Source organism: Salvelinus sp. IW2-2015, linkage group LG21 (assembly GCF_002910315.2).
Source record: "Salvelinus sp. IW2-2015 linkage group LG21, ASM291031v2, whole genome shotgun sequence".
Classification (NCBI taxonomy): domain Eukaryota; kingdom Metazoa; phylum Chordata; class Actinopteri; order Salmoniformes; family Salmonidae; genus Salvelinus; species Salvelinus sp. IW2-2015.
Window position 1 is genome coordinate 2471637 of NC_036861.1, and position 25253 is coordinate 2496889.

Consider the following 25253-nt stretch of genomic DNA (forward strand, 5'->3'; position numbering starts at 1 on the left):
CGAACAGGAGTCTGGAGGGACGGCACGGTGAGACAGGAGTCTGGGAGGGACGGCACGCACAGTGAGACAGAGTCTGGGAGGGACGGCACGGCACAGTGAGACAGGAGTCTGGGGAGGGACGGCACGGCACAGTGAGACAAGCGAGTCTGGGAGGGACGGCACGGCACAGTGAGACAGGAGTCTGGGAGGGACGGCACGGCACAGTGAGACAGGAGTCTGGGAGGGACGGCACGGCACAGTGAGACAGGAGTCTGGGAGGGACGGCACAGTGAGACAGGAGTCTGGAGGGACGGCACGGTGAGACAGGAGTCTGGAGGGACGGCACGGTGAGACAGGAGTCTGAGAGGGACGGCACGGCACAGTGAGACAGCAGTCTGGGAGGACGGCAGCTGAGACAGGAGTCTGAGAGGGACGGCACGGTGAGACAGGAGTCTGGAGGGACGGACGGACAGTGAGACGGCAGTCTGGGAGGGACGGCACAGTGAGACAGGAGTCTGGAGAGGGACGGCACGGTGAGACAGGAGTCTGGGAGGAGGCACGGCACAGTGAGACAGGAGTCTGGAGGGACGGCACGGCACAGTGAGACAGGAGTCTGGGAGGGACGGCACGGCACAGTGAGACAGGAGTCTGGGAGGACGGACGGTGAGACAGGAGTCTGGGAGGGACGGCACGGTGAGACAGGAGTCTGGGAGGGACGGCACGGTGAGACAGGAGTCTGGGAGGGAGCACGGCACAGTAGGACAGGAGTCTGGGAGGACGCACGGCACAGTGAGACAGGAGTCTGGGAGGGACGGCACGGCACGCACAGTGAGACAGGAGTCTGGGAGGGACGGCACGGCACGGCACAGTGAAGACACGGAGTCTGGAGGGACGGCACGCACAGTGAAGACAGGAGTCTGGGAGGGACGGCACGGCACAGTGAGACAGGAGTCTGGGAGGACGGCACGGCACAGTGAGACAGGAGTCTGGGAGGGACGGCACGCACAGTGAGACAGGAGTCTGGAGGGAGCACGGCACAGTGAGACAGGAGTCTGAGAGGACGGCACGGTGAGACAGGAGTCTGGGAGGACGGCACGCACAGTGAGACAGAGTCTGGGAGGGACGGCACGGTACAGGAGACAGGAGTCTGGGAGGAGGCACGCACAGGAGGACAGGAGTCTGGAGGGACGGCACGCACAGTGAGACAGGAGTCTGGGAGGGACGGCACGGCACAGTGAGACAGGAGTCTGGAGGGACGGCACGCACAGTGAGACAGGAGTCTGGGAGGGACGCACGCACGGTGAGACAGGAGTCTGGGAGGGACGGCACGGGCACGGCACGGCGAGACAGGAGTCTGGGAGGGACGGCACGGCACTGTGAGACAGGAGTCTGGGAGGGACGGCACGGCGAGACAGGAGTCTGGGAGGGACGGCACGGCGAGACAGGAGTCTGGAGGGGACGGCACGCGAGACAGGAGTCTGGGAGGACGGCACGGCGAGACAGGAGTCTGGGAGGGACGGCACGGCGAGACAGGAGTCTGGAGGGACGGCACGTTTGGTAGAAAGAGGAAGGAGTTTATGTGACATGCAGATGTTTGCAGCACATCAGAGATGGTACTGTTGCTCATGTGCACAGAAAAGGAAACAGTAGGTGGGACATGTCTATGGATGAACTATAAGCATTTATTGAACTCTTGTATGTCCACGGGGCGTATGGCGGAAAGAGCATGATGTGGAGTACTTTTGGTCTGATAGGTACGGGGTGGACTTTTACAAACTGATTACACTGGGTTGGATGATGTCCAACTCTGAGACAGATTAGAATCCATCTTCCCCTTGTGCCCTAAACAATAGCCTACACTAGTTAGTCCCCTGATGGCACTAGTTGGTCGGAACTTGGTCCTCAGATGGGACTTCCTGTTGATGCCAAATAAAGAGTTTCCTCTTGGGTCCCTGCATTGATCTCCTGCTCAGTCACACTAGTTAGTCCCCTGATGGCACTAGTTGGTCGGAACTTGGTCCTCAGATGGYACTTCCTGTTGATGCCAAATAATGAGTTTCCTCTTGGGTCCCCGCATTGATCTCCTGCTCTGTCCATCCGTGTGAGCGTGTCGACAGGTAGCCTAGCGGTTAAGAGCGTTGGACCAGTAACCGAAATGTTGCTGCTTCGAAACCCTGAGCTGACTACGTGACAAATGTGTCAATTTGCCCTTGAGCAAGGCACCTTAACCCTAAAACACTCCTGTAAGTCGCTCTGGAGAAGAGCGTCTGCTAAATGAACAAAATGTAAAACAATGTACAGCATGTGGTGTGTGTGTTCTAATGATGWCTCCTGACAGRCCCAGTGTGTGTAGTGTAGATCAATAGAGGCCTGGCTGTGTTGATGGTGATGTGTTGACCGGGCCGCCGGCTCCCCATGACACTTTATGACCCCCCTCAGTGGGGGACAGGAGTACAAGGAGGAAGGGGGAAATAGACTGAGTAGAACGAATGGCTTCCCCCATCTCCCTGGGTATATCCTGAGACACACACACACTAAAGAAAGCTCACACACACAGTGCCCAGAGAGGACGCTGAGGAGCTGCACTGAACCAATAAGGCATCGCTCATGTGAAAGAGCAGCGTGTCAGAGCATCAAAGAGACACCATTTCTCTTTCCCATTCAGACCTGCTAAACCCCACAAGAGCTCACCCACAGCCCCCATTCATCTGGCCTAACACACTCAGCTAAATGCATTAGAACGGAGGAAAAGGAAGACTACATGGTTCTGCCATAACCTTGACTCCGTTCGACTGGGGGCACTGGTGAGCAGCGACATGTGAAGACATGTTTTCTCAGGGTTCCTGCTTGAGGTAAACWATTTATTATCAATAATTCCGTAAAACCTACCCTACCAGTATTATTTACTAACACTTCCGACAGGATTTCCAAAGCTTGTTAGGCTAGGGGAGAGACCTGTGAAGGACAAACGATACAACCTATAGCATCCCATTACCGTTTAGATGATTGGCTGGTGGCCCCGTGGAGTAAAAGCACTGAGTACTGGGTGTTCCTGCCAACAATGATTGGCAACACCGTGAAGCACCAAAGAGGAAACATTTAGCATTCCGCACAGGACAACCTGTGTACCAGAAAAGTAGAGGTACATTGGTTTTCCTCTTTGTTCAAGGGGACACAGAGGTAAGGAAGGAATTAATGGATGGATAGATATCCTGGTCAAAGTATAACATCTGRTTCCAACCCTAATTGTTACCTGTCATACCAGCTACAGCATAGAACGTGTTATCCATTTACTCATTTTAATTGACTTGTTACTATTATMTTCCTAAAGGTAGAGTGTGCCAGTGTCACTGCTGAGTTCCCWAGTCTCTCAGGTGACTAAATCAGGTGAAATAACGACACATACGCCAAGTGACTAGGCAAAATGAGCACAGCCCTACCCTACTCAGAGACCCCTAAAGAGACCCAGCAGGGGGCTAGACTAGCACCYCACCCCTCCAGGGGGTCTAGGAGACACAGTATCAATAGGGTGCGGGATTGGAATCCACGCTCATAGGGTTCCCATGTTATTCCCATCATTCCCCATGCAGTGGGAAAACAGAGTTGTGGGGAGATGAAAAGAAAAGAGCTGTGTTTCTTGATAAGAAAGGAGCATCGCTGACCAGGAGGCAGCTTGGTTGTTGTAGGAGTGAAGTCAAAAGAGAGAAAATAAACAACAAACATTATATTGCATCTGAGTGAAGTAGAGTATTAGTCATGATAACTGACATGGTTTAGAATCGTGACTCAATCTCTTATCTAAGATCCTTTTGCAATAAGTGTGTATGTAGGAGTGTGTGTGTGTGTGTGTGTGTGTGTGTAGGAGGGAGAGAAGTAAATCATTGTCGGTTGGTTTAAGTTCTTTGCAATGACTTAGTCTTATGTAATGGGGGTTGGCTGTTGATATGTAACATGTTGGCCCTCTGAGCAGAAAGTGTGTGTGTGTGTGTCTCTTCATTATGGCCGGTTAACACTGAACACACGGAGGGAGTCATGGCCATGTGCTGACTGAGTCACAAACTCAGCTGGGAGGTAAATGTCACCATCTCCTGGGGCCCAGTGCTGAAACACAAACTGGCACAGCTCAGCCTTCCGGAAGCTAGCGCTTCAGCACCACTCCTTATTGGATCGGTCTAAAACCCCGGTCCTGGAGAACCACACAGGGTGTGTTCAGCGTTCTGATCCAACTCAGCACCTGGGGCCTGTTCAGGAGGATGCAARGTTACAGRGTTCAGATATCACTTATTTGTTTGTTTTTTGAGTAACCAGTAACCATTTTAGAGACTGCCACCAAACACAAGCGGTGTTTATAATTCCAGACAGAGGTAAATGAGAAGGCCCTTTAAACGAATGTTGTGACAAGGTGTGAACTCTGCTATGGACCCAAAAGAACAGGCCTGTCAGAGGACAGAGCAACCGGTCTAAAATAATCTGTCTCTCGGAAAGGGGTGTCTTTGCCATTGCAGCACATTGGCAACCACACATGGTAAGATGTTGTGTGATTCTTAAGAGAGGAATGGCTACAGTATGTGATGAATTAGRGCTTCTGTTGCTGCACTGGACTCCAGTACCTTTGGGGGTGAAGTCCAACTGTGAGGTGATTTTGAACTAGTACACCACTTAAAACATCTGCAAAGCTCTGAAATACCACCCGCATCGATTTCTTTTTGGTCTGCATCTGGGTCAGATCTGAACGTCGTCACTTAAAACACCCGGAAGGGAAGCCTTTCCCAGCACGAACTTCGACGCGAACTGATTACACTGGGTCGGATGGTGCCCAACTCTGAACGAGGTGATACTGAACGAGTACACTACGGAATACACTCTACACATTCACTTGAGACGAGGACTCCAAAAACATCCTCAAACTCAAAAAGCTCTCAAACGCGACCTGCATTTTGTTTTCTTATGGGTCTGCATCAAGTCGGAATGCCGACAGAGCTACCTTCCTAGTGTTTTAGAGGGGAGCCTTTTCCCAGCACGACCTACGATAAGACTGACACTCGTATGAGCCTCCTGACGTGCCTTTAGATGTGTTCTCGCCGCAGCCCTCACTCCAGTCCAGTGAGACATGTAAGGAGGGAGAGGTGTCAAAGCTGTCAAAACCGGCCCATGATGTACTGATATGGCAAATGGGGGGGGGGGGGGGGGGGGGGAGAGAAGCAAAGTAAGAGCCGAGATCTCCTCTGATTGTTAGTTGAAAGGCTCTCCTTCCACTTGGTTATTTCTCAACCAGCTTTTAAACCTCACAGGGCATCCCACACGTCAGAGAGAGAGCGAGAAGGGAAGAGAAAAAAGAGAGAACGCTACAAGAGAACGTGGAAGAGAGCGAGAGAGTTAGACATGATGCCAAAGGGAGAGAGAGCCAGATAGTGAGCAAGAGAGAAGGAAGGGAGTACCTTATCCACCTGAAGAGAGAGAGAGACACTTCTTGTATACTCTACTTCAAAACAGGGGATTGTTTGAAAGATGAACAGGCTGTGGTTCGGCTGAGGTACCTGAGGAGTTATGGGGCACAGGAGAGGCAACTCTGGAGTTTGGATCCAATCCTAAACTCACTTCCAGTGTTGGAGAGGTGTAGACTAGGTAGACAGGAGTGAAACGTGACTATCTGGTGAGGTGCAGACAGAGGAGTGAAACGTGACTATCAGCATCACACTGGGAGAAGAGTTCTACTAGATGAACTTTGTGCCCCTGACACACACACACACGCGTTCAGTGAGTCTGCACCATGACACCGTCAGCCTCTACTAGCCCTTAGCCAAACACGCTAATTAACCTCTAGAGGAGGACTAGATTGTGTGTGTGTGTGTGTCCAGTCTGGCCTGGTTAACACTGAGCACACCGAGGGAATCATGGCCATGTGCTGACAGAGTCACACAATTAGCTGGAGGCAAAGTCATGCGCGCGTTTACACGCCAGCATGTGTGTTTGGAGGGAAAGCGAGAACGTGTGTCTGAGTCAGACAAAGACTCGGCAAGAGGGCCAGATCTGAGGTAGTGAAAAGTTTGTCTCTCCAGCTCTTGTTTAACTGTTATGTGAACGTAGTCGCGCTGTGTAGTTGGGGTCGAGAAAGAGCTCTAGGTGCTGCAAGTTGCCTTCCATGTTCTCAAAACGAGTGTAATTGCATCTGTACGTCCTTTTATCTGGCATATTTGTATCACTCACAACAAGAACATACTCCAATCCATCCATAAAAAAATCTACAGATCTTTACAAAAGAAAAAACAGGGCTTTAAAAAAAAAATCGGTCCAAACTACACTACTCGCTGAAAGAACAAAAGAAGAAAAGCAATATAAAGTAAAGAAAGCAGAAATGAAAGCGGGAGAGTTGCCACAGCGGTACTTACTTCTCAATGAGGTCCAACGTCACCCCTGGAACCAGCTTGGCACTTTTCTGCATGCAAAACCTGGGGACACAGAGATCCAGTTCAATCAGGGCAGCAAGAAAGCAAACAAAAGTGCTATATAAATGTTTCCGGTCTTAATTCATCTGTAAACCTCTGAACGTTTGCATGTGTGGAAYCATTGCTGTGTCAACCACAAGGAAATATGTTTTTGTTTTCACAGTGAAAAAAAGTTTGATATCACAGAAACAACAAGTAACTTTCAATTATATAGCATAAGGTCTTTGAACTAGAGGTTMAGGTGATGGTCAGGTCACAAAGGGATACACGCAGGGTACATCCAGGTCTATTTAGACCGCACTGTGACTCCCACAGTGAAGAGGGTATTATTGTGCTTGGACAGGCCCGGCTGGTAGCAGGTCCAGTGCGTTCACAGCAGGGTGATGTTTAAAAGGTAGAGGAGGCACGATATAGCACTGCTGAGGCAGCAAATATAGCAGCTGGGTTGGGATCGCAGATGGCGCTTAGTCACTATTATCAAGGGGAACACAGGTGTGTGTCTGAGGTGGGGATTGTGTGTGTGTGTGTGTGTGTGTGTGTGTGTGTGTGTGTGTGTGTGTGTGTGTGTGTGTGTGTGTGTGTGGTGTGTGTGTTGTGTGAGTGTTGTGTGAGTGTGCACTCGTGCGAGCGTGTTACACAAATCCAACGTTTGAATTATGCAGAAACCCGCCACCAGCTGTCCAGCACACGTGTTCTCATCTGGACATTCAAGCACGTACACAGACAAAGTTCAAACTAACACCGTGTAACAACTCCCCACAACAAACCTCAGGTGGCCATTGCATTCAGATGGTGAGCTCGCTACACAGGTCTCCCACTGTGTTTGTTGTGGTAATGAACTTTTAGGACAGAGGTCAAAGTGGCACACGAGTCTCCTCAAATAGGACATGGAACATGAAGAGAGACAAGGCCGTGTAGACAGAATGAGAGAAATGGAGAGAGAAGGGACTTCTCGCCTGAAGTGTTCCCAAAGCACACATGAGATGAGACTTTGATCCACAGCCAAAACAAACAGAGAAGAGATGGAGAAGGGTGTCAGAGGACATACTGTACTAGAGAGAGGAGTGGAGCGGAGAGAGCTTGTGGAGTGGTACTGGGGGTCCGTGTGAGTATGTCTGTGCATACGTGCTTGGGAGAGAGAGAACGAGAGAGCGAGGAAGAGTGTGTGTGGGGTCCTGTGTGCTCGCGTTCGCGACGGCTACCTCTCGGTGGGATCCCAAACTAGGTCGTAGAGGGAGGAGCGGAGCGTCTCGGTTAGTCCCCTCGGAGTCGACTGTCTGCTACAGCTCATTACATCCCCCAATCAGCTCTCCCCAGACTCCCTCTGTCTCCATCTTTCCCTCTATGCGGCTCTACTTCCATTCCCTTCTCCGTCCTTCGGTCTCTCGCTCCATCTCATTCTCCTTCTGAATGTGTTCATGTCTCCACTCCCCCTCTCCATTTTACARGTCTCCCAACCCCAAGTCCTTATCGTCTACCAKGTTTCCAATTCTCTATATGCCTCTATTTTTTGGCTTCCCTCCTCCTGCCCTCTAATTCTTTCCCCTCTTCTGGCTTCCCGCTCCATCCTTTCCCTCCTCTGGCTTCCCGCTCCATCCTTTCCCTCTTCTGGCTTCCCGCTCCATCCTTTCCCTCCTCTGGCTTCCCGCTCCATCCTTTCCCTCCTCTGGCTTCCCGCTCCATCCTTTCCCTCGTTGATACACCAACTTTAGAAGCAATAATTAACAAAACCCTAATTAGCTGACTGTCGGCTCCTTGCTATTGCTGTATAATACACAGGTAATATTCTGCTCTGCTGCCCTAAGCTGTGGATTCCTCTTAATGTATGAGATCTAGAGGTCGACCGATTAAATCGGCATGGCCGAGCAATCGGTCGATCAGTAATCGGCCATTTTGGACGCCGATTATGGCCGATTACATTGCAATCCACGAGGAGACTGTGGCAGGCTGACCACKTGTTACGCYAGTGCAGCAAGGYAATATTGAAGACTCATGTTAAAAGGAACCACCAGCTTTCATATGTTCTCATGTTCTGAGCAAGGAACTTAAACGTTAGCTTTTTTACATGACACATACTGCACTTTTACTTTCTTCCCCAACACRGTTTTTGKATTATTTAAACCAAATTGAACATATTTATTTATGTATTATATTAAGTTAAAATAAAAGTGTTCATTGTTCATTCAGTATTGTTGTAATTGTCATTATTACAAATATATATATAAAAATTGGCCAATTAATCGGTATCGMCTTTTATTGGTCCTCCAATAATCGGTATCGGTCGACCTCTAATGAAATCTACACTATTAGAGGCTAAATGGTTATTCAGACTGAGAAACACAGTCACAGTAGGTTCAGGGCTTACGTCTCAAGGATGTTCAAGGCATAACCTGTCTTTATTCATTTCTATGGTTCAAGGGCAGAGCCGTATATGTATCATGTATATAATTGGATCTGGTTCAAGGCACTCGGGTTGGAAGAAAATAGATTTCATTTCAAAAGGTCTACGCATTGCTATAGAATTTTTAAAACGCAGAGATGCATTCAGAACGGCAATGTGTTTTAGCACAGGGCCTTGAAGGTAGTCTGCGGTAGTTACAAAGTATTCTGAGGCAGTATGAGGTAAAACTCTTCTTCCTGCACCCATTACATTCCCGTTTAGGTCTGTTGAAACAAAGCTGAATGTACAGTAGTACCACAGGGTCATTGAACATGAGGTTAAGCAATGCTTTGCTTCCCCATTGTGATGTCACCACAGACAAGGACAAAGAGGAAAGAGTACAGTTCCATTAACTTTCCCCATATTGAGTCCACGCTCCAGAGATTGTACAGGAAGTGTGTGTGTGTTACACCCTCCTCACTTGTTTCCTCCTTCCCCCTATAGGCTAAGGAGATGTGAGGACCGAGAATGAGTTGTGTTAGTTTTAAACGAGTGCAAAACATTGGTGTGTGTCAAGGGATATCTAGGCAAATGAAAGGAATTTAAGACCGGATAATGCAGCTCCATGCTGACGCATTTTCATTCAGAATTGATCAGTGTTTTGCCTTTTGAAGGTGCACCGTCATGCAAAGCATAATGACAAGAAGATACTTGAGGTTGCTGGAAAGGCAGTCCAAGTTTTCAAGAGGGAAGCTAAGGTCTCACACAAGCACGCACATACACACACATTTGTGTGCTTTCTTTTTCTGTTATGTGTGTGTGACTGAGTATGTTGGTGTGTGCTTGCATGTGCTTGCGTGAGTGTGAGACCTAGGCTTCCTTAGCTAAAACACACACAATGCCCAGGTGGTGGGGTTGGCATGAGGAGAGTTCCAGGATATTGAGGTAGTCACCTGTCAAGGTGTTGGCAGCAGAACGGGAGTCTTGTTTAAAGATTCAGCAGGAAGATAGTGCTTCTCAGCTCCTCACAGTCACACGAGGCCATGACTTGCTCCTAACCATCTGATAAGCATGCTGAATCACTATCCTCGTTTCCTTTCCTTATTTAACTCTCCACTTCTTTCCAACTTCCTCAGATCTTTCTCACCCTTCATTTCTCCATTCCTTCCTCCCTCATACCTTTCCCTTTCTTTTCATCCCCTTGTTCCACCCTTTCCTGTCTTCTCACCATCTCTGCTCATCTCCTTTCCCCCTCCATTACCGTATCCACCCTCTCTCTCACCATCGGGGAAAGTCCTTGAAGATAGCGCTCTATCAGTAATGATTTTCTGTTCTGGTGAGCAAGGAAACCCTCTTTCTGACTTTCCCTCTTTCTCTCTTCCCTCTGTGCTTTATTTWATTTTTTTGCAGGTTTGGAAGCCGAGGTAAGCCATCACGTCTTAGTGAGCCTTTTGGTCTGTTTTTCTCACTGCAGCGCTGAATGCAATTAGCTAAGGAGAGAAGCACATGTCTCTTGCAGCATGGAAGGGAGAGAGGTAGATAGATCTACAGAAATAGAGAGGCAGTGTTCACCTCGAGACAGGGATGATAATGGATATTTCTAGTATTGGAAATCATTCTTTGTTATGACCCATCCAATAAGCTTTACTCCAAGACTATCAAATCCTTAAGCAATAATACTTGGCTATAGAAACATTATCTACTGTTATATTACTTCATCATTAACCTTTATTTTAAAAAAAAATTAAAAAAGTTAAATGAGCCAATTGGGAACAAAGGATTAGGTGGCCATGATAATATTAGATGTTGGGGTTGAAATTTAACCAAGACACAATACAAATACCAAGAGAGATGTATAATGAAAGGGAAATGGAAAACCTACCACCGAGACTTCAGTTTAAATGTCTCAACCAAAGAATGAAAATTGCAAAGAAATGTGAATTATATGCCTAACAAATGTCTTCCTTCCCCAATGGTATTATTGTACGCCAACGCATTACATCACTATAATGGATCCTTGGGCATGAAAAGATAATTGACAAAGAGGAAACGTCAACTCCAGTCTCATTTTTTCTCAGAAACTGCGATTTGACTTACCCATTAGCTATACTACACCATTGATAGAAAAAAACGTTGACTTGCAGAGTTCTTGCCAATACTTTAGAAAAAACAATTATTTGATTTATTATTATTATTATTTTTACCCCCCTTTTTCMTAGTATCCAATTGTTAGTAGTTACTGTCTTGTCTCATCGCTACAACTCCCGTACGAGCTCGGGAGAGGCGAAGGTCGAGAGCCATGCGTCCTCCGAAACACAACCCAACCAAGCCGCACTGCTTCTTAACTTCTAGGATAGGGGGCAGCATTTTCACATTTGGATGAAAAGCGTGCCCAGAGTAAACTGCCTCCTACTCAGTCCCAGATGCTAATATATGCATATTATTTAGTATTGGTATTGGATAGAAAACACTCTGAAGTTTCTAAAACTGTTTGAATCATGTCTGTGACTATAACAGAACTTATTTGGCAGGCAAAACCCCGAGGACAAACCATTCAGATTCTTTTTGTTTTTTGAGGTCACTCTTTTCAATGYGTTTTCATTGGGAATCCAGATTTCTAAGGGACCTTCCTGCAGTTRCTTTCGCTTCCACTGGATGTCAACAGTCTTTAGAAATTGGTTGAGGTTTTTCCTTTGAGAAATTAAGAAGTAGCCATGTTCAGAATGAGGCTCCAGTGAGGTGTACTGTTTGTTAGAGGCGCGTGACCAGAAAGCATTGTTTTCCTCCGGTATTGAACACAGATCATCCCGTCTTCAATTTTATCGATTATTTACGTTAAAAAATACCTAAAGTTGTATTACAAAAGTAGTTTGAAATGTTTGGACAAAGCTTACAGGTAACTTTGAGATATTTTGTAGTCACATTGTGCAAGRTGGAACCGGTGTTTTTCTGGATCAAACGCGCCAAATAAATGGACATTTTGGATATATTTCGATGGATTTAATCTAACAAAAAGGACCATTTGTGATGTTTATGGGACATATTAGAGTGCAAAGGTAAGGCATGAATTATATCTTTCTTTCTGCGTTTTGTGTCGCGCCGAGAGGGTTGAAATATGATGGTCTGTGTTTGTTTGCTTGGTTGCTATCCTCAGATAATAGCATTGTTTGCTTTCGCCGTAAAGCATTTTTGAAATCTGACACGTAGCTTTAATTTGGTATATTGAATGTGTGATTACATGAAAGTTGAATTTTTATAGTAATTTATTTGAATTTGGCGCTCTGCATTTTCACTGGATGTTGGCCAGGTGGGACGCTACCGTCCCACATATCCCAGAGAGGTTAACACAGCGAGCATCGAGCGTCACTGTCAAACGCTCCCTAAAACACTTCTGCGAGCAGGCCTTTCTAATCGACCTGTCCCGGGTACCCTGGAAGGATATTGACCTCATCCCGTCAGTTGAGGATGCCTGGTCATTCTTTAAAAGTTACTTCCTCACCATATTAGACAAGCATGCTCCGTTCAAAAAATGCAGAACTAAGAACAGATATAGCCCTTGGTTCAATCCAGACCTGACTGCCCTCGACCAGCACAAAAACATCCTGTGGCGAACTGCAATAGCATCGAAGAGCCCCCGCGATATGCAATGTTCAGGGAGTAGGAACTACACGCAGTCAGTCAGGAAAGCAAAAGGCAGCTTTTTTCAAGCTGAAATTTGCATCCTGTAGCTCTAACTCCAAAAAGTTTCTGGATACTGTAAAGTCCATGGAGAACAAGAGCACCTCCTCCCAGCTGCCCACTGCACTGAGGCTAGGTACAACGGTCACCACCGATAAATCCGTGATAATCGAAAACTTAACAAGCATTTCTCAACGGCTGGCCATGCCTTCCTCCTGGCGACTCCAACTTTGGCCAACAGCCGCCCCCCCGCTGCTACTTGCCCAAGCCTCCCCAGCTTCTCCTTTACCCAAATCCAGATAGCAGATGTTCTGAAAGAGCTGGAAAACCTGGACCCATACAAATCAGCTGGGCTTGACAATCTGGACCCCCTATTTCTGAAACTGTCCGCCGCCATTGTCGCACCCCCTATTACCAGCCTGTTCAACATCTCCTTCGTATCATCTGAGATCCCAAGGATTGGAAAGCTGCGCGGTCATCCCTCTTCAAAGGGGAGACACCTGGACCCAAACTGTTACAGACCTATATCCATCTGCCCTGCCTATCTAAGGTCTTCGAAAGCCAAGTCACAAACAGATCACTGACCATCTCGAATCCCACCGTACCTTCTCTCGCTGTGCAATCCGGTTTCCGAGCCGGTCAGGGTGCACCTCAGCCACGCTCAAGGTACTAAACGATATCATAACCGGCATCGATAAGACAGTACTGTGCAGCCATCTTCATCGACCTGGCCAAGGATTTCGACTCTGTCAATCACCATATTCTTATCGGCAGACTCAGTAGCTCCGGTTTTTCTAATGACTGCCTTGCCTGGTTCACCAACTACTTTGCAGACAGAGTTCAGTGTGTCAAATCGGAGGGCATGTTTTCCGGTCCTCTGGCAGTCTCCATGGGGTGTACCACAGGGTTCAATTCTCGGGCCGACTCTTTCTCTGTACATATCAATGATGTTGCTCTTGCTGCGGGCGATTCCTGATCCACCTCTACGCAGACAACACCATTCTGTATACTTCTGGCCCTTCCTTGGACACTGTGCTATCTAACCTACAACGAGCTTCAATGCCATACAACACTCCTTCCGTGGCCTCCAACTGCTCTTAAACGCTAGTAAAACCAAAATGCATGCTTTTCAACCGTTCTGGCCTGCACCCGCAGCCCGACTAGCATCACCACCCTGGACGGTTCCGACCTAGAATATGTGGACATCTATAAGTACCTAGGTGTCTGGCTAGACTGCAAACTCTCCTCTCAGACTCATATCAAACATCTCCAATCCAAATCAAATCTAGAGTCGGCTTTCTATTTCGCAACAAAGCCTCCTTCACTCACCCGCCAAACTTACCCTAGTAAAACTGACTATCCTACCGATCCTCGACTTCGGCGATGTCATCTACAAAATAGCTTCCAATACTCTACTCAGCAAACTGGATGCAGTTTATAACAGTGCCATCCGTTTTGTTATTAAAGCACCTTATACGACCCACCACTGCGACCTGTATGCCCTAGTCGGCTGGCCCTCGCTACATGTTCGTCGTCAGACCCGCTGGCTCCAGGTCATCTACAAGGCTATGCTAGGTAAAGTGCCGCCTTATCTCAGTTCACTGGTCACGATGGCTACACCCACCCGTAGCACGCGCTCCAGCGGTGTATCTCACTGATCATCCTAAAGCCAAAACCTCATTTGGACGCCTTTCCTTCCAGTTCTCTGCTGCCTGCGACTGGAACGAATTGCAAAAATCTCTGAAGTTGGAGACTTTTATCTCCCTCAACAACTTTAAACATCTGCTATCCGAACAGCTAACCGATCGCTGCAGCTGTACATAGTCCGTCGGTATATAGCCCACCCAATTTACCTACCTCACCCCCAATACTGCTTTTATTTATTTACTTTTCTGCTCTTTTGCACACCAGTATCTCTACTTGCACATGATCATCTGATGATTTATCACTCGTGTTAATCTGCTAAATTGTAATTATTCGATTTATTGCCTACCTCATGCCTTTTGCACACATTGTATATAGATTCTCTTTTTTTTCTACCATGTTATTGCTTGTTTATTGTTTACTCCATGTGTAACTCTGTGTTGTTGTCTGTTCACACTGCTATGCTTTATCTTGGCCAGGTCGCAGTTGTAAATGAGAACTTGTTCTCAACTAGCCTACCTGGTTAAATATAGGTGAAAAAAATAAATAAAAAATACATAAAATCCAACCCGGAAACACCGTACACCTAGCGACCTGGTCAGCGTGCACTGCGCCTGGCCCGCCACAGGAGTCGCTGGTGCGCGATGAGACAAGGATAACCCTGCCGGCCAAACCCTCCCTAACCCGGATGACGCTAGGCCAATTGTGCGTCACTTCATGGACCGCCCGGTCGCGGCTGGCTGCGACAGAGCCTGGGCTCGAACCCAGAGTCTCTGGTGGCACAGCAGTGCCTTAGACCACTGCGCCACCCGGGAGGCTTTCCAATACCTTCTTTTTGTACTAGAATTGTCACTGTCTGAACCCCGAACAGTGCCAAACACTAAGAGACATTTACAAAAAAATTACACACCCAAATATCCCCTCAAACTACAACACTACTACTTTAGCAGGAGATGAAAAAGGGTACGGTGGGTATTGTAGTTCACAGAATAAGAGATCAGATAATGCAGTGGTCTTTCAGTACTGATCTCTTCCTGATTGGTAGCCCTTTCCCGTATATGGGTATAAAAAAAATGGCAGATTTTGTAACTGATAGGCGCCTAAATTGGAATGCAGTGGCTGTACTGTAACATGCTATWCAAGACGTCAGAGCTCAGGTTCTCCACTTCACAACGCTGTATGGTATTCGAATGACAGCTGTTAGAAACTATGCAGGAATTGCACCTCGATTCCCTGGTTGCAAAACTTCAAATGGTTCACCTCATTGCAGTTTACGTGACAAAACAAGCATGTGTAGTGTAGAAAATCCTTGTACCACCTATAAACCACTGAAGTATATTTTRCATAAGCAAAAATATTGTATTTTATTTCAGGTGTTTGAAGCTGGTGTACAAAACCGAAAGTAAAAGACAACAATTAAATTTAAGAATGGGAAGCATAGACTTGCTTTCAATGAGAATGACAGATCTATAACACATTTCTTTGTAAATTTGGTCGGGTCGCCCAAAGCTACATATTGCACCTCTCTCCCAAGCAAATATCCTGCAATTCTATGCATTTTGCCATGGCTAATGCTGTGTTATTTTGCTCAATCAATAAAACCAATACTGCTAAATTCATTGTTTGGTGAATTTTCTATTCTCCCTAACTGTCTAGCTTTTATTTTGGTAATTGTTAGTTCTCAAAGATACATTTTAAAATAATATAGGTTCATTATCTTTTCTACATACTTTATATCTGGGTTTTAGTTGTTACAGTTTACACTGAAAGCCTTTTTCCATCCAGGAAAAGTATTTTATATATGGYTCAAAGACGAGACGTGTAAATTTGGTGTCCGAAGGCCATTAATTTAACATAAAAATATATGTATAAATATAAAATAAAACCACTCAACTCTTTCCCTTCTTTTGACCCGGAAATATTTGTGTTGCAAACTACTAAATGAAGGGAGTTATTGAGCTCTAAAGTGTCAAAATGTCCATCTGTGTAACTGTCCGGGTTATAATTCTAATGACAAGTTTKAAAAATGTAGAAATTCATCCTAAAACAATATATGAACACCCATGGCATAATTGTGTTAGTGTTTGCAACAATATATAGAATAATGGGCGACATACTGTATCTAAAAAATCTTTAAAAACGTGTACTTTTGCGCTTCAACGTCATTCAGTATAACAAAGGTAAAAGGCCATTTTAAAGCATATCACATGATGTGAATCATGTGACAGTGAGTGACATCACAAAGAAGACCCATTGAAGACCCTCTATAGGATAAGGGTACGTCTAAAGGCTATAAGAACTGGTCGTCTAGTGCGTTCGGTACAGAGAGTAAAAGGAGCAGATTTCTGGGAGCGGAAGAATAGATTCAAGGCATAATGTACAGACAAGGGTATGGTAGGATGTGAGTACKGTGGAGGTAAAACTAAGCATTGAGTGACGATGAGAGGTTTTGTCTCTAGAGACACCATTTAAGTCAGGTGAGGTCACCGCATGTGTGGGGAGTGGAACAAAAGGGCTAGCTAAGGCATATTGAGCAGGGCTGGAAGCTCTACAGTGAAATAAGACAGTAATCACTAACCAAAACAGCAATAGACAAGGCATATTGACATTAGGGAGAGGCATGCGTAGCCGAGTGATCATGGGGTCCAGTGAGTAGCTAGGCTAGCTGGAGACACGGTGATTCAGACAGCTAGCGGGCCGGGGCTAGCAGATGTGCCTCCGGGGGACATCGCAATGATAGAGCCTGTTGAAACCCCCCTCGGACGGTTACATCGGCAGACCAGTCGTGATGGATCGGCGGGGGCTCCGTGTCGGCAGTCAAAGGGTCCAGGCCAATTGACAAAATAGGTATTGTAGCCCAAGAATTGGCTGATGAACCTCTTCGGGTAGCCGGGAGATGGGCCTAGCTCCAGGCTAACTGGTGCTTGCTTCGGGACAGAGACGTTAGCCAGGAGTAGCCACTCGGATAGCAGKTAGCTAGCTGCAATGATCCGGTGTAAAGGTTCAGAGCTTTCTGAAGGAATCCGGAGAAGTGGTAGAGAAAAAGCAGTCTGATATGCTACGGGTTGATATCGCGCTGTGCAGACTGGCAGGAATTGACCGGGCTGAAGCTAGCTGATGTCTGAGTTAACGGTGAAGACCGCTAGCAGWGGCTAACTGACTACTAGCTAGTTAGCTGGCTAGCTTCTGATGGGGGTTCCYGTTCTAAAGTGAAAAAATAACAGATCCATACCACATTGGCTGAGGCAGACTGCAGGAGTATGTTCAGTCCGTAGATGGAAATTGAGATTTAAAATATATACGAAATATATACACGGGACAAGACAAAACAGACGTCCAACTGCTACGCCATCTTGGATTATGTATCAATGTGATAGTGAGTAAATCTCTGATATATTTGATTTCACCTTTTCACTCTCTAGTAACCTTTGTAACAAAAACACATGTCCTTCAGTACAACACTGAAAACATACTTTTAAATGTTATTTTTTATAAAAGCTATATTAAATATGAAACAGATCATCTTTATAGGTCAAGGTCATTACTTTACATAGGTGGCCAAGGAACTGCCTGTTAAACATGTTTATGTATGAAATCCGTKCTTRAGTACCACACTTTCGTCCTTCAGCACAACAAAAGTTTAATGTTATACCACAATGTCACCTGTTATGCTGAATGACAGTAGCTTTGTTATCCCATGTTTTCACTAGTTTACAACATTTAATCATGCAATTCATATTTACTTGTTGTATGAATACTGAGTATTATCATTTTAAACTATTTTATAGCATTTTTAAGGTATTTCAAGGCACATTATCTGTATACTGTAGATGCAGTTGTCTAATAAGGAGAGGACTGCACGGCACAGACAAAAGATTAACACAGATCCAGTTGCTAGGAAGACAAGCCAGAAGAAAAGCAAGGTATTGTTTTTATGGTTTCATGCTACTGTCAGCAACAGAATAGGATATAATAGGAAATAAAGCTGGGTGAATAACACTTATTAACATTGTACAATTACACTGTAGTTAATGTTTTATTGCACTGCAGTTAAGGTATAACTGATGGATTATATTAGTTAATATAATATTACACACAATTATGGATTAAAAATGGATTATTAGTAAATAGCTGGGGCACTTTATGAAAAGTTGAGACAGTACACGTTTGAATTGAAGTAGTTTGATGGGCATTTTATGTGGCAATTTTGGGTAGGTATCTTGAAACTGCATTTGTGTACCTGCATTGAATAGAAATGTACCAGTTAGTGTAACAATGCATAATTACAACATTAACTATCATGTAATAATGCAACTTAATGCAATATAAAGTGTTTGCCGCAGGCTCAAATTATAGTAAAGTGATTACTACTCCCTCTTCACTCGTGACTGCACAGCCAGGCACGACTCCAACACCATCATTACATTTGCCGATGACACAACATTGGTAGGTCTGATCACTGACAACCACGAGACAGCCTATAGGGAGGTCGTCAGAGACCTGGCCCTGTGGTGCCAGAACAACCTCTCCCTCAACATGATCAAGACAAAAGGAGACGATTGTGGAAAAAAGTTAAAGTAGGACCGAGCACGCTCCCATTCTCATCAATAGGGCTGCAGTGGAGCAGGTTGAGAGCGTCAAGTTCCTTGGTGTTCGTTCACGTCAACAACAAACTAACATGGTCCAAGCACACCAACTGCTATGCCTCCGACCGCAAGGCACTAGAGAGAGTAGTGCGTACGGCCCAGTGCATCACTGGGGCCAAGCTTCCTGCTATCCAGGACTTCTATACCTGTCGGAGGAAGGCCCTAAAAATTGTCAAAGACTCCAGCCACCCTAGTCAGACTGTTCTCTCTGCTACCGCACGGAAAGCGGTCCCGGAGCGCCAAGTTTAGGTCCAAGAGGCTTCTAAACAGCTTCTACCCCCAAGCCATAAGACTCCTGAACATCTAGTCAAACGGCTACCCAGACTATTTGCATTGCCCCCTCCCCTCCTCTCTGTTGACATCTATGCAGTCACTTTAATTAACTCTACCTACATGTACATACTACCTCAACTAACCGGTGCCCCCGCACATTGACTCTGTACCGGCATCCCCCTGTATATATTGTTATTTTTTACTGTTGCTCTTTAATTACTTGTTACTTTTCTCTTATTCTTATCCGTATTTTGTTGTTGTTGTAAAGTAATAAAAACAACAGTAAAAAGACAGTGAAAAATAACAGCAGCAAAGTACCCATTTGAAGTACCCATTAGCTTAGAAAAAACATATGCGAGCGACAAATGCCTGTCTGTACGGCATGTGTCCCCGTGTGAGACCTTTCCCGAGTTCTTGCCAATACTTTCGATTTGTACTAGAAATGCTAAGTCACATACCGTAAACTTKAATTAATAGCCTGGGCATTTGTTTGCTTAAAACACTTTACAAGACAGGCGCTTTTTAGAGAAATTATTATTTTTGAACCAGGAGTCTATTTCCTTAATGCACACAGCTTTTGCTCATTTGCATAMTTAATTGTTTAATTCTGGCATTTACTTCCAATATTTTAATCAATTTCAAAATGTCCTGCACTAATTCATTTACACACTGTCACACTAACCCTTTAAATCAACTTTTCTTTGACAGAATACATTTTTCCGCCCCCAGGTGGTGAGGGTAGGTAACAACATCTCCACCCCGCTGGGTGCGTTCTGAGCCCTCTCCTGTACTCCCTGTTCACCCACGACTGCGTGGCCATGCACGCCTCCAACTCAATCATCAAGTTTGCAGACCTCACTACAGTGGTAGGCTTGATTACCAACAACGACGAGACGGCCTACAGGGAGGTGAGGGCCCTCGGAGTGTGGTGTCAGGAAAATAACCTCACACTCAACATCAACAAAACAAAGGAGATGATCGTGGACTTCAGGAAACAGCAGAGGGAGCACCCCCCTATCCACATCGACGGGACAGTAGTGGAGAGGGTAGTAAGTTTTAAGTTCCTCGGCGTACACATCACGGACAAATTGAATTGGTCCACCCACACAGACAGCGTGGTGAAGAAGGCGCAGCAGCGCCTCTTCAACCTCAGGAGGCTGAAGAAATTCGGCGTGTCACCAAAAGCACTCACAAACTTCTACAGATGCACAATCGAGAGCATCCTGTCAGGCTGTATCACCGCCTGGTACGGCAACTGCTCCGCCCACAACCGTAAGGCTCTCCAGAGGGAAGTGAGGTCTGCACAACGCATCACCAGGGGCAAACTACCTGCCCTCCAGGACACCTACACCACCCAATGTCACAGGAAGGCCATAAAGATCATCAAGGACAACAACCACCGAGCCACTGCCTGTTCACCCCGCTATCATCCAGAAGGTGAGGTCAGTACAGTGCATCAAAGCAGGACCGAGAGACTGAAAAACAGCTTCTATCTCAGGCCATCAGACTGTTAAACAGCCATCACTAACATTGAGTGGCTGCTGCCAACATACTGACTCAACTTCAGCCACTTTAATAATGGAAAAATTGATGTCAAATTTTTTCACTAGCCACTTTAAACAAGCCACTTAATATGTTTACATACCCTACATTACTCATCTCATATGTATATACTGTACTCTATACCATCTACTGCATCTTGCCATCTGTATGTAATACATGCATCACTAGCCACTTTAAACAATGCCACTTTACATTATTACATTTAAGTCATTTAGCAGACGCTCTTATCCAAGCGACTTACAAATTGGTGCATTCACCTTATGATTTTATGTTTACATACCCACATTACTCATCTCATATGTATATACTGTACTCTATACCATCTACTGCACCTTGCCTATGCCGTTCTGTACCATCACTCATTCATATATTTTTATGTACATATTCTTCATCCCTTTACACTTGTGTGTATAAGGTAGTAGTTGTGGAATTGTTAGGTTAGATTACTCGTTGGTTATTACTGCATTGTCGGAACTAGAAGCACAAGCATTTCGCTACACTCGCATTAACATCTGCTAACCATGTGTATAGACAAATACCTTTTGTACATAAAAATATATGCCTAATACCTTGTACTATTGGTTAGAGCCTGTAAGTAAGCATTTCACAGTAAGGTTTACACCTGTTGTATTCGGCGCATGTGACAAATAAACCTTTATTTGATATGACAGTTTCTGATAAAAAGTGAAAGACTGGAGYAGCTATTTCCTTTTCAACTATCTTTTCATGCTCTTAGGATCCATTATAGTGGGATGCATTGGCGTACAATAATACCACTGGGGAAGGAGGACATTAATAGGCATATCATACCAAAAAAGTAGCAAAACTCTTTGGTTGTGACATTAAACTGAGGTCTCAGTCATCACCATACAGCTCTTGGTATTTGTTGCAAGTATATTGTGTCTTGGCTAAATTTCAAACCCAACTATCATCATGGCCACCTAAACCTTAATTCCCAATTGGCTCATTTGGCCACAACTTATCTGGTCAAATAAAAAATGTAGATKATTTTTATATAGCCAAGTACCAAATGGCTTAAGGATTTGATAGTCTTGGAGTAAAGCTATCGGATGGGTCATAACAAAGAATGATTTCCAATACTAGAAATATCATTATCAGCCCTGTCTTGACTGCAGTGAAATCTGCCTCTTTCTCCCTTCCATGCTGAAAGAGGCATGTGCTTCTCTCCTTAGCTAATTGCATTCAGCGCCGCAGTGAGAAAAACAGACGAGAAAGCTCACTAAGACAGGCTTACCTCGGCTTCCAAACCTGCATAAAACGTACAAAGGGAAGAGAATGAAAGATGGGGATGAGATAGTTAGTACGAATATAGAGAGGAAGAGAGATTCCTTGCTCACCAGAGCAGAAAATCATTACTGATAGAGCACTGGCTTCAAGGGATTTCCCCGATGTTCAGATAGAGAGTGGCTATGGTAATGGAGGGGGAAAGGAAAAGAGCAGAGATGGTGAGAAGACAGGAAAGGATGGAACAAAAGGGGATAAAAAGAAAGGGAAAGGTATGAGGGAGGAAAGGAGGGAAGGAGGAAGGAGTGGAGAAATGAAGAGGGGTGAGGAAAGAAGGGTGAGAAAGATGTGAGGAGGTTGGAAAGAGGGGAGAAGAGGAGGGTTAAATAAGGAAAGGAAATGAGGATAGTGATTCTTGAGGGACTCAGCATGCTTATCAGAGCCAGTCATGGCCTTGTGTGACTGTGGAGCTGAGAAGCACCATCTTCCTGTTGAAACTTTAAACAATACTCCTGTTCTGCTGCCAACTCCTTGACAGGTGACTGCCTCAATCTCATACCATCTGGGGATGGTGTGCGTTTTCGCTAAGGAAGCTAAGTTCTCACACTCATGCAAACACACACGCATAACAGAAAAAGAAAAGCACACGTGTGTGTGTGTGTCCACACTTTCGTGCATGKGTGAGTGCGACCTTAGCTTCCCTCCTGAACACTTACAGCCTTTCCTGTCACCTCAAGTAGCTTCTTTTCATTATCTATGATGTTGTGAGTGACAGTACACCTTCAAAAAGGCACCACACTGATCAATTCTGAATGAAAACGCGTCAGTAAACGAACAACTCATTCTCTCTGTCCTCACATCTCCTTAGTCAATAGGGGGAAGGAGGAAACATGGGAGGAGGGTGTAACACACAGAGTATAATGTAAATGTAGCTGTTGTTATTCTCTGTGGGGACTTCACAGTGGGGAAGCAAAGCATCCGTAACCTCACCTGTTCAATCAATCAAATGCATTTGGCGGGAACTGCTTCTCCAATGTCATGGTGACGTTGGCTAGCTAAGCACAGAAACACCTCATCGGGTCTAACGGTCGTCTTGTGCTGAACGGCGCATGTGCAGGCTGTCAAATCAAAAGGCACTCCTTCGATTTGAAGTGGCTTTTGACGAAAAATGGAAACCTGTCAGTTTGTCACTTTCACGAGGTTGTAGAAATAACATGTTCAACTACTTAAGACATTGGCTCGAATCTAGATTGTGCGTTTAGAGATCTAGAAAATTAACATGATGAAGAATCGTTCACTTCTCTCGTTGACTTACCCTACTTGGGAAGTCTCACACTGTTGCGCCTCTAGGTTTAGAAACTCTGTGACAAGGGTTTATCGTTGGCTTTTCTACAGAAATGTTTGATGATCGACTAGGAATTCCTTGAAGATCGACTAGTCGATCGGTTGGTAACAACAGCAATAGAATTGATAAAAAGCAGAGTTGTATTCAGAACGGCAGTGCAATTTAGCCCAGGGTCTTCTCGGCATTTCTGAGGTAGTTCCAAAGTACTCCAAGGTACTCCCCCCCCCCGCACCCGAAGCGTTACATACCGCACCCGCTGGCTTTCTGTCCGACTGCCACGGCAAGAACTGGTCCCAAACCAGTTATTTTAGACGTATGTGACACAGCTCACTTGCCAGACATGGTCCCATTAATTTTGCACCCTGTAGGCAATATCAAATGCGCAAAAATAGGTTAAATTACCAGAGCTTCTCACGTGGCCCATTATATTAGTATGTCTGTATTACTGGGCTGTATCAGCCAATATGATAGATGTAGTTGAAGAGAGCAGAGTTGGACAGACTTGCACTTTCTCTTGAGCAATTTTTATAGCCTACCGTTTAGCAGTGAGAAGATTTTCAGACAGAAATATGGATGATCAATATTTATTTCTACGCAATGTTGTAAACTATAGCCTAATCATATTTAGGAAGTACATTTCCTTGGAAAGATAACTGCCCCGTGCTTCTCCGCCCATGCATAGGCTATTGCCTACTCTATTTCATTTGGACCACACGCACACCTGACCTCGCAGGGATGGCTACTGAACTGGAAGCAGCAAGAATGATGACATCCAACACTTGCTACGTTTTGCAAAGAGGATAGAGCCTACACTACATGACCAAAAGTATATGGACACCTGCTCGTCGAACATGTCATTCCAAAATCATGGGCATTAATATGGAGTTGATATCCCCTTTGCTGCTATAACAGCCTCCACTCTACTGGGAAAGCTTTCCACTAGATGTTGGAACATTGCTGCGGGGACTTCTATTCAGCCACAAGAGCATTAGTGAGGTCAGTCACTGATGTTGGGTGATTAGGCCAGGCTCCCAGTATGCGTTTCCAATACATCCCAAAACAATGAAAAACAGCCCCAGACAATCATTCCTCCTCCACCAAACTTTACAGTTGGCACTATGCATTCTGGCAGGTAGAGTTCTCCTGGCATCCGCCAAAACCAGATTTGTCTGTCGGACTGCCAGATGGTGAAGCGTGATTCATCACCCCAGAGGACCCGTTTCCAATGCTCCAGAATCCAATGGCGGCAAGCTTGACAACTCCAGCCGACGCTTGGCATTGCGCATAGTAACCTTAGGCTTGTGTGTGGCTGCTCGGCCATGAAAAACCATTTCAAGAAGCTCCTGACGAACAGTTCTTGTACTGACGTTGCTTCCAGAGGCAGTTTGGAACTCGGTAGTGAGTGTTGCAACCGAGGACAGACTTGTACGCGGTTCAGCACTCGATGGGCCCATTCTGTGAGCTTGTGTGGCCTACCACTGTTGTTGCTCTAAACAGTGTTTAAACCCTTTACAATGACGATCTGTGAAGTTATTTGGATTTTTAAGAATTACCTTTGAAAGACAGGGTACTGAAAAATATTTTATTTTGTTGCTCTGTGTGTGGTGTATGTGTATGTGTATGTGTATGTGGTGTATGTGTGTATGTGTGTATATGTGTATATATATATATATATATATATATATATATATATATATATATATATATATATATATATATATACACACTGCTCAAAAAAATAAAGGGAACACTTAAACAACAACAATGTAACTCCAAGTCAATCACACTTCTGTGAAATCAAACTGTCCACTTAGGAAGCAACCCTGATTGACAATAAATTTCACATGCTGTTGTGCAAATGGAATAGACAAAAGGTGGAAATTATAGGCAATTAGCAAGACACCCCCAATAAAGGAATGGTTCTGCAGGTGGTGACCACAGACCACTTCTCAGTTCCTATGCTTCCTGGCTGATGTTTTGGTCACTTTTGAATGCTGGCGGTGCTTTCACTCTAGTGGTAGCATGAGACGGAGTCTACAACCCACACAAGTGGC

At 45.4% G+C, this 25253-nt stretch overlaps 1 protein-coding gene across 1 annotated transcript in view; it reads right to left on the bottom strand.

The window, feature by feature from the left end:
* LOC111982470 (regulatory-associated protein of mTOR) overlaps nucleotides 1-25253 on the bottom strand; it is a 147938-nt gene that overhangs the window by 36430 nt on the left and 86255 nt on the right. The window contains exon 8 of the mRNA XM_024014038.2: nucleotides 6369-6428. Within this exon, the coding sequence (XP_023869806.2) occupies nucleotides 6369-6428 (60 nt within the window). The remainder of the gene's footprint in view (nucleotides 1-6368; nucleotides 6429-25253) is intronic.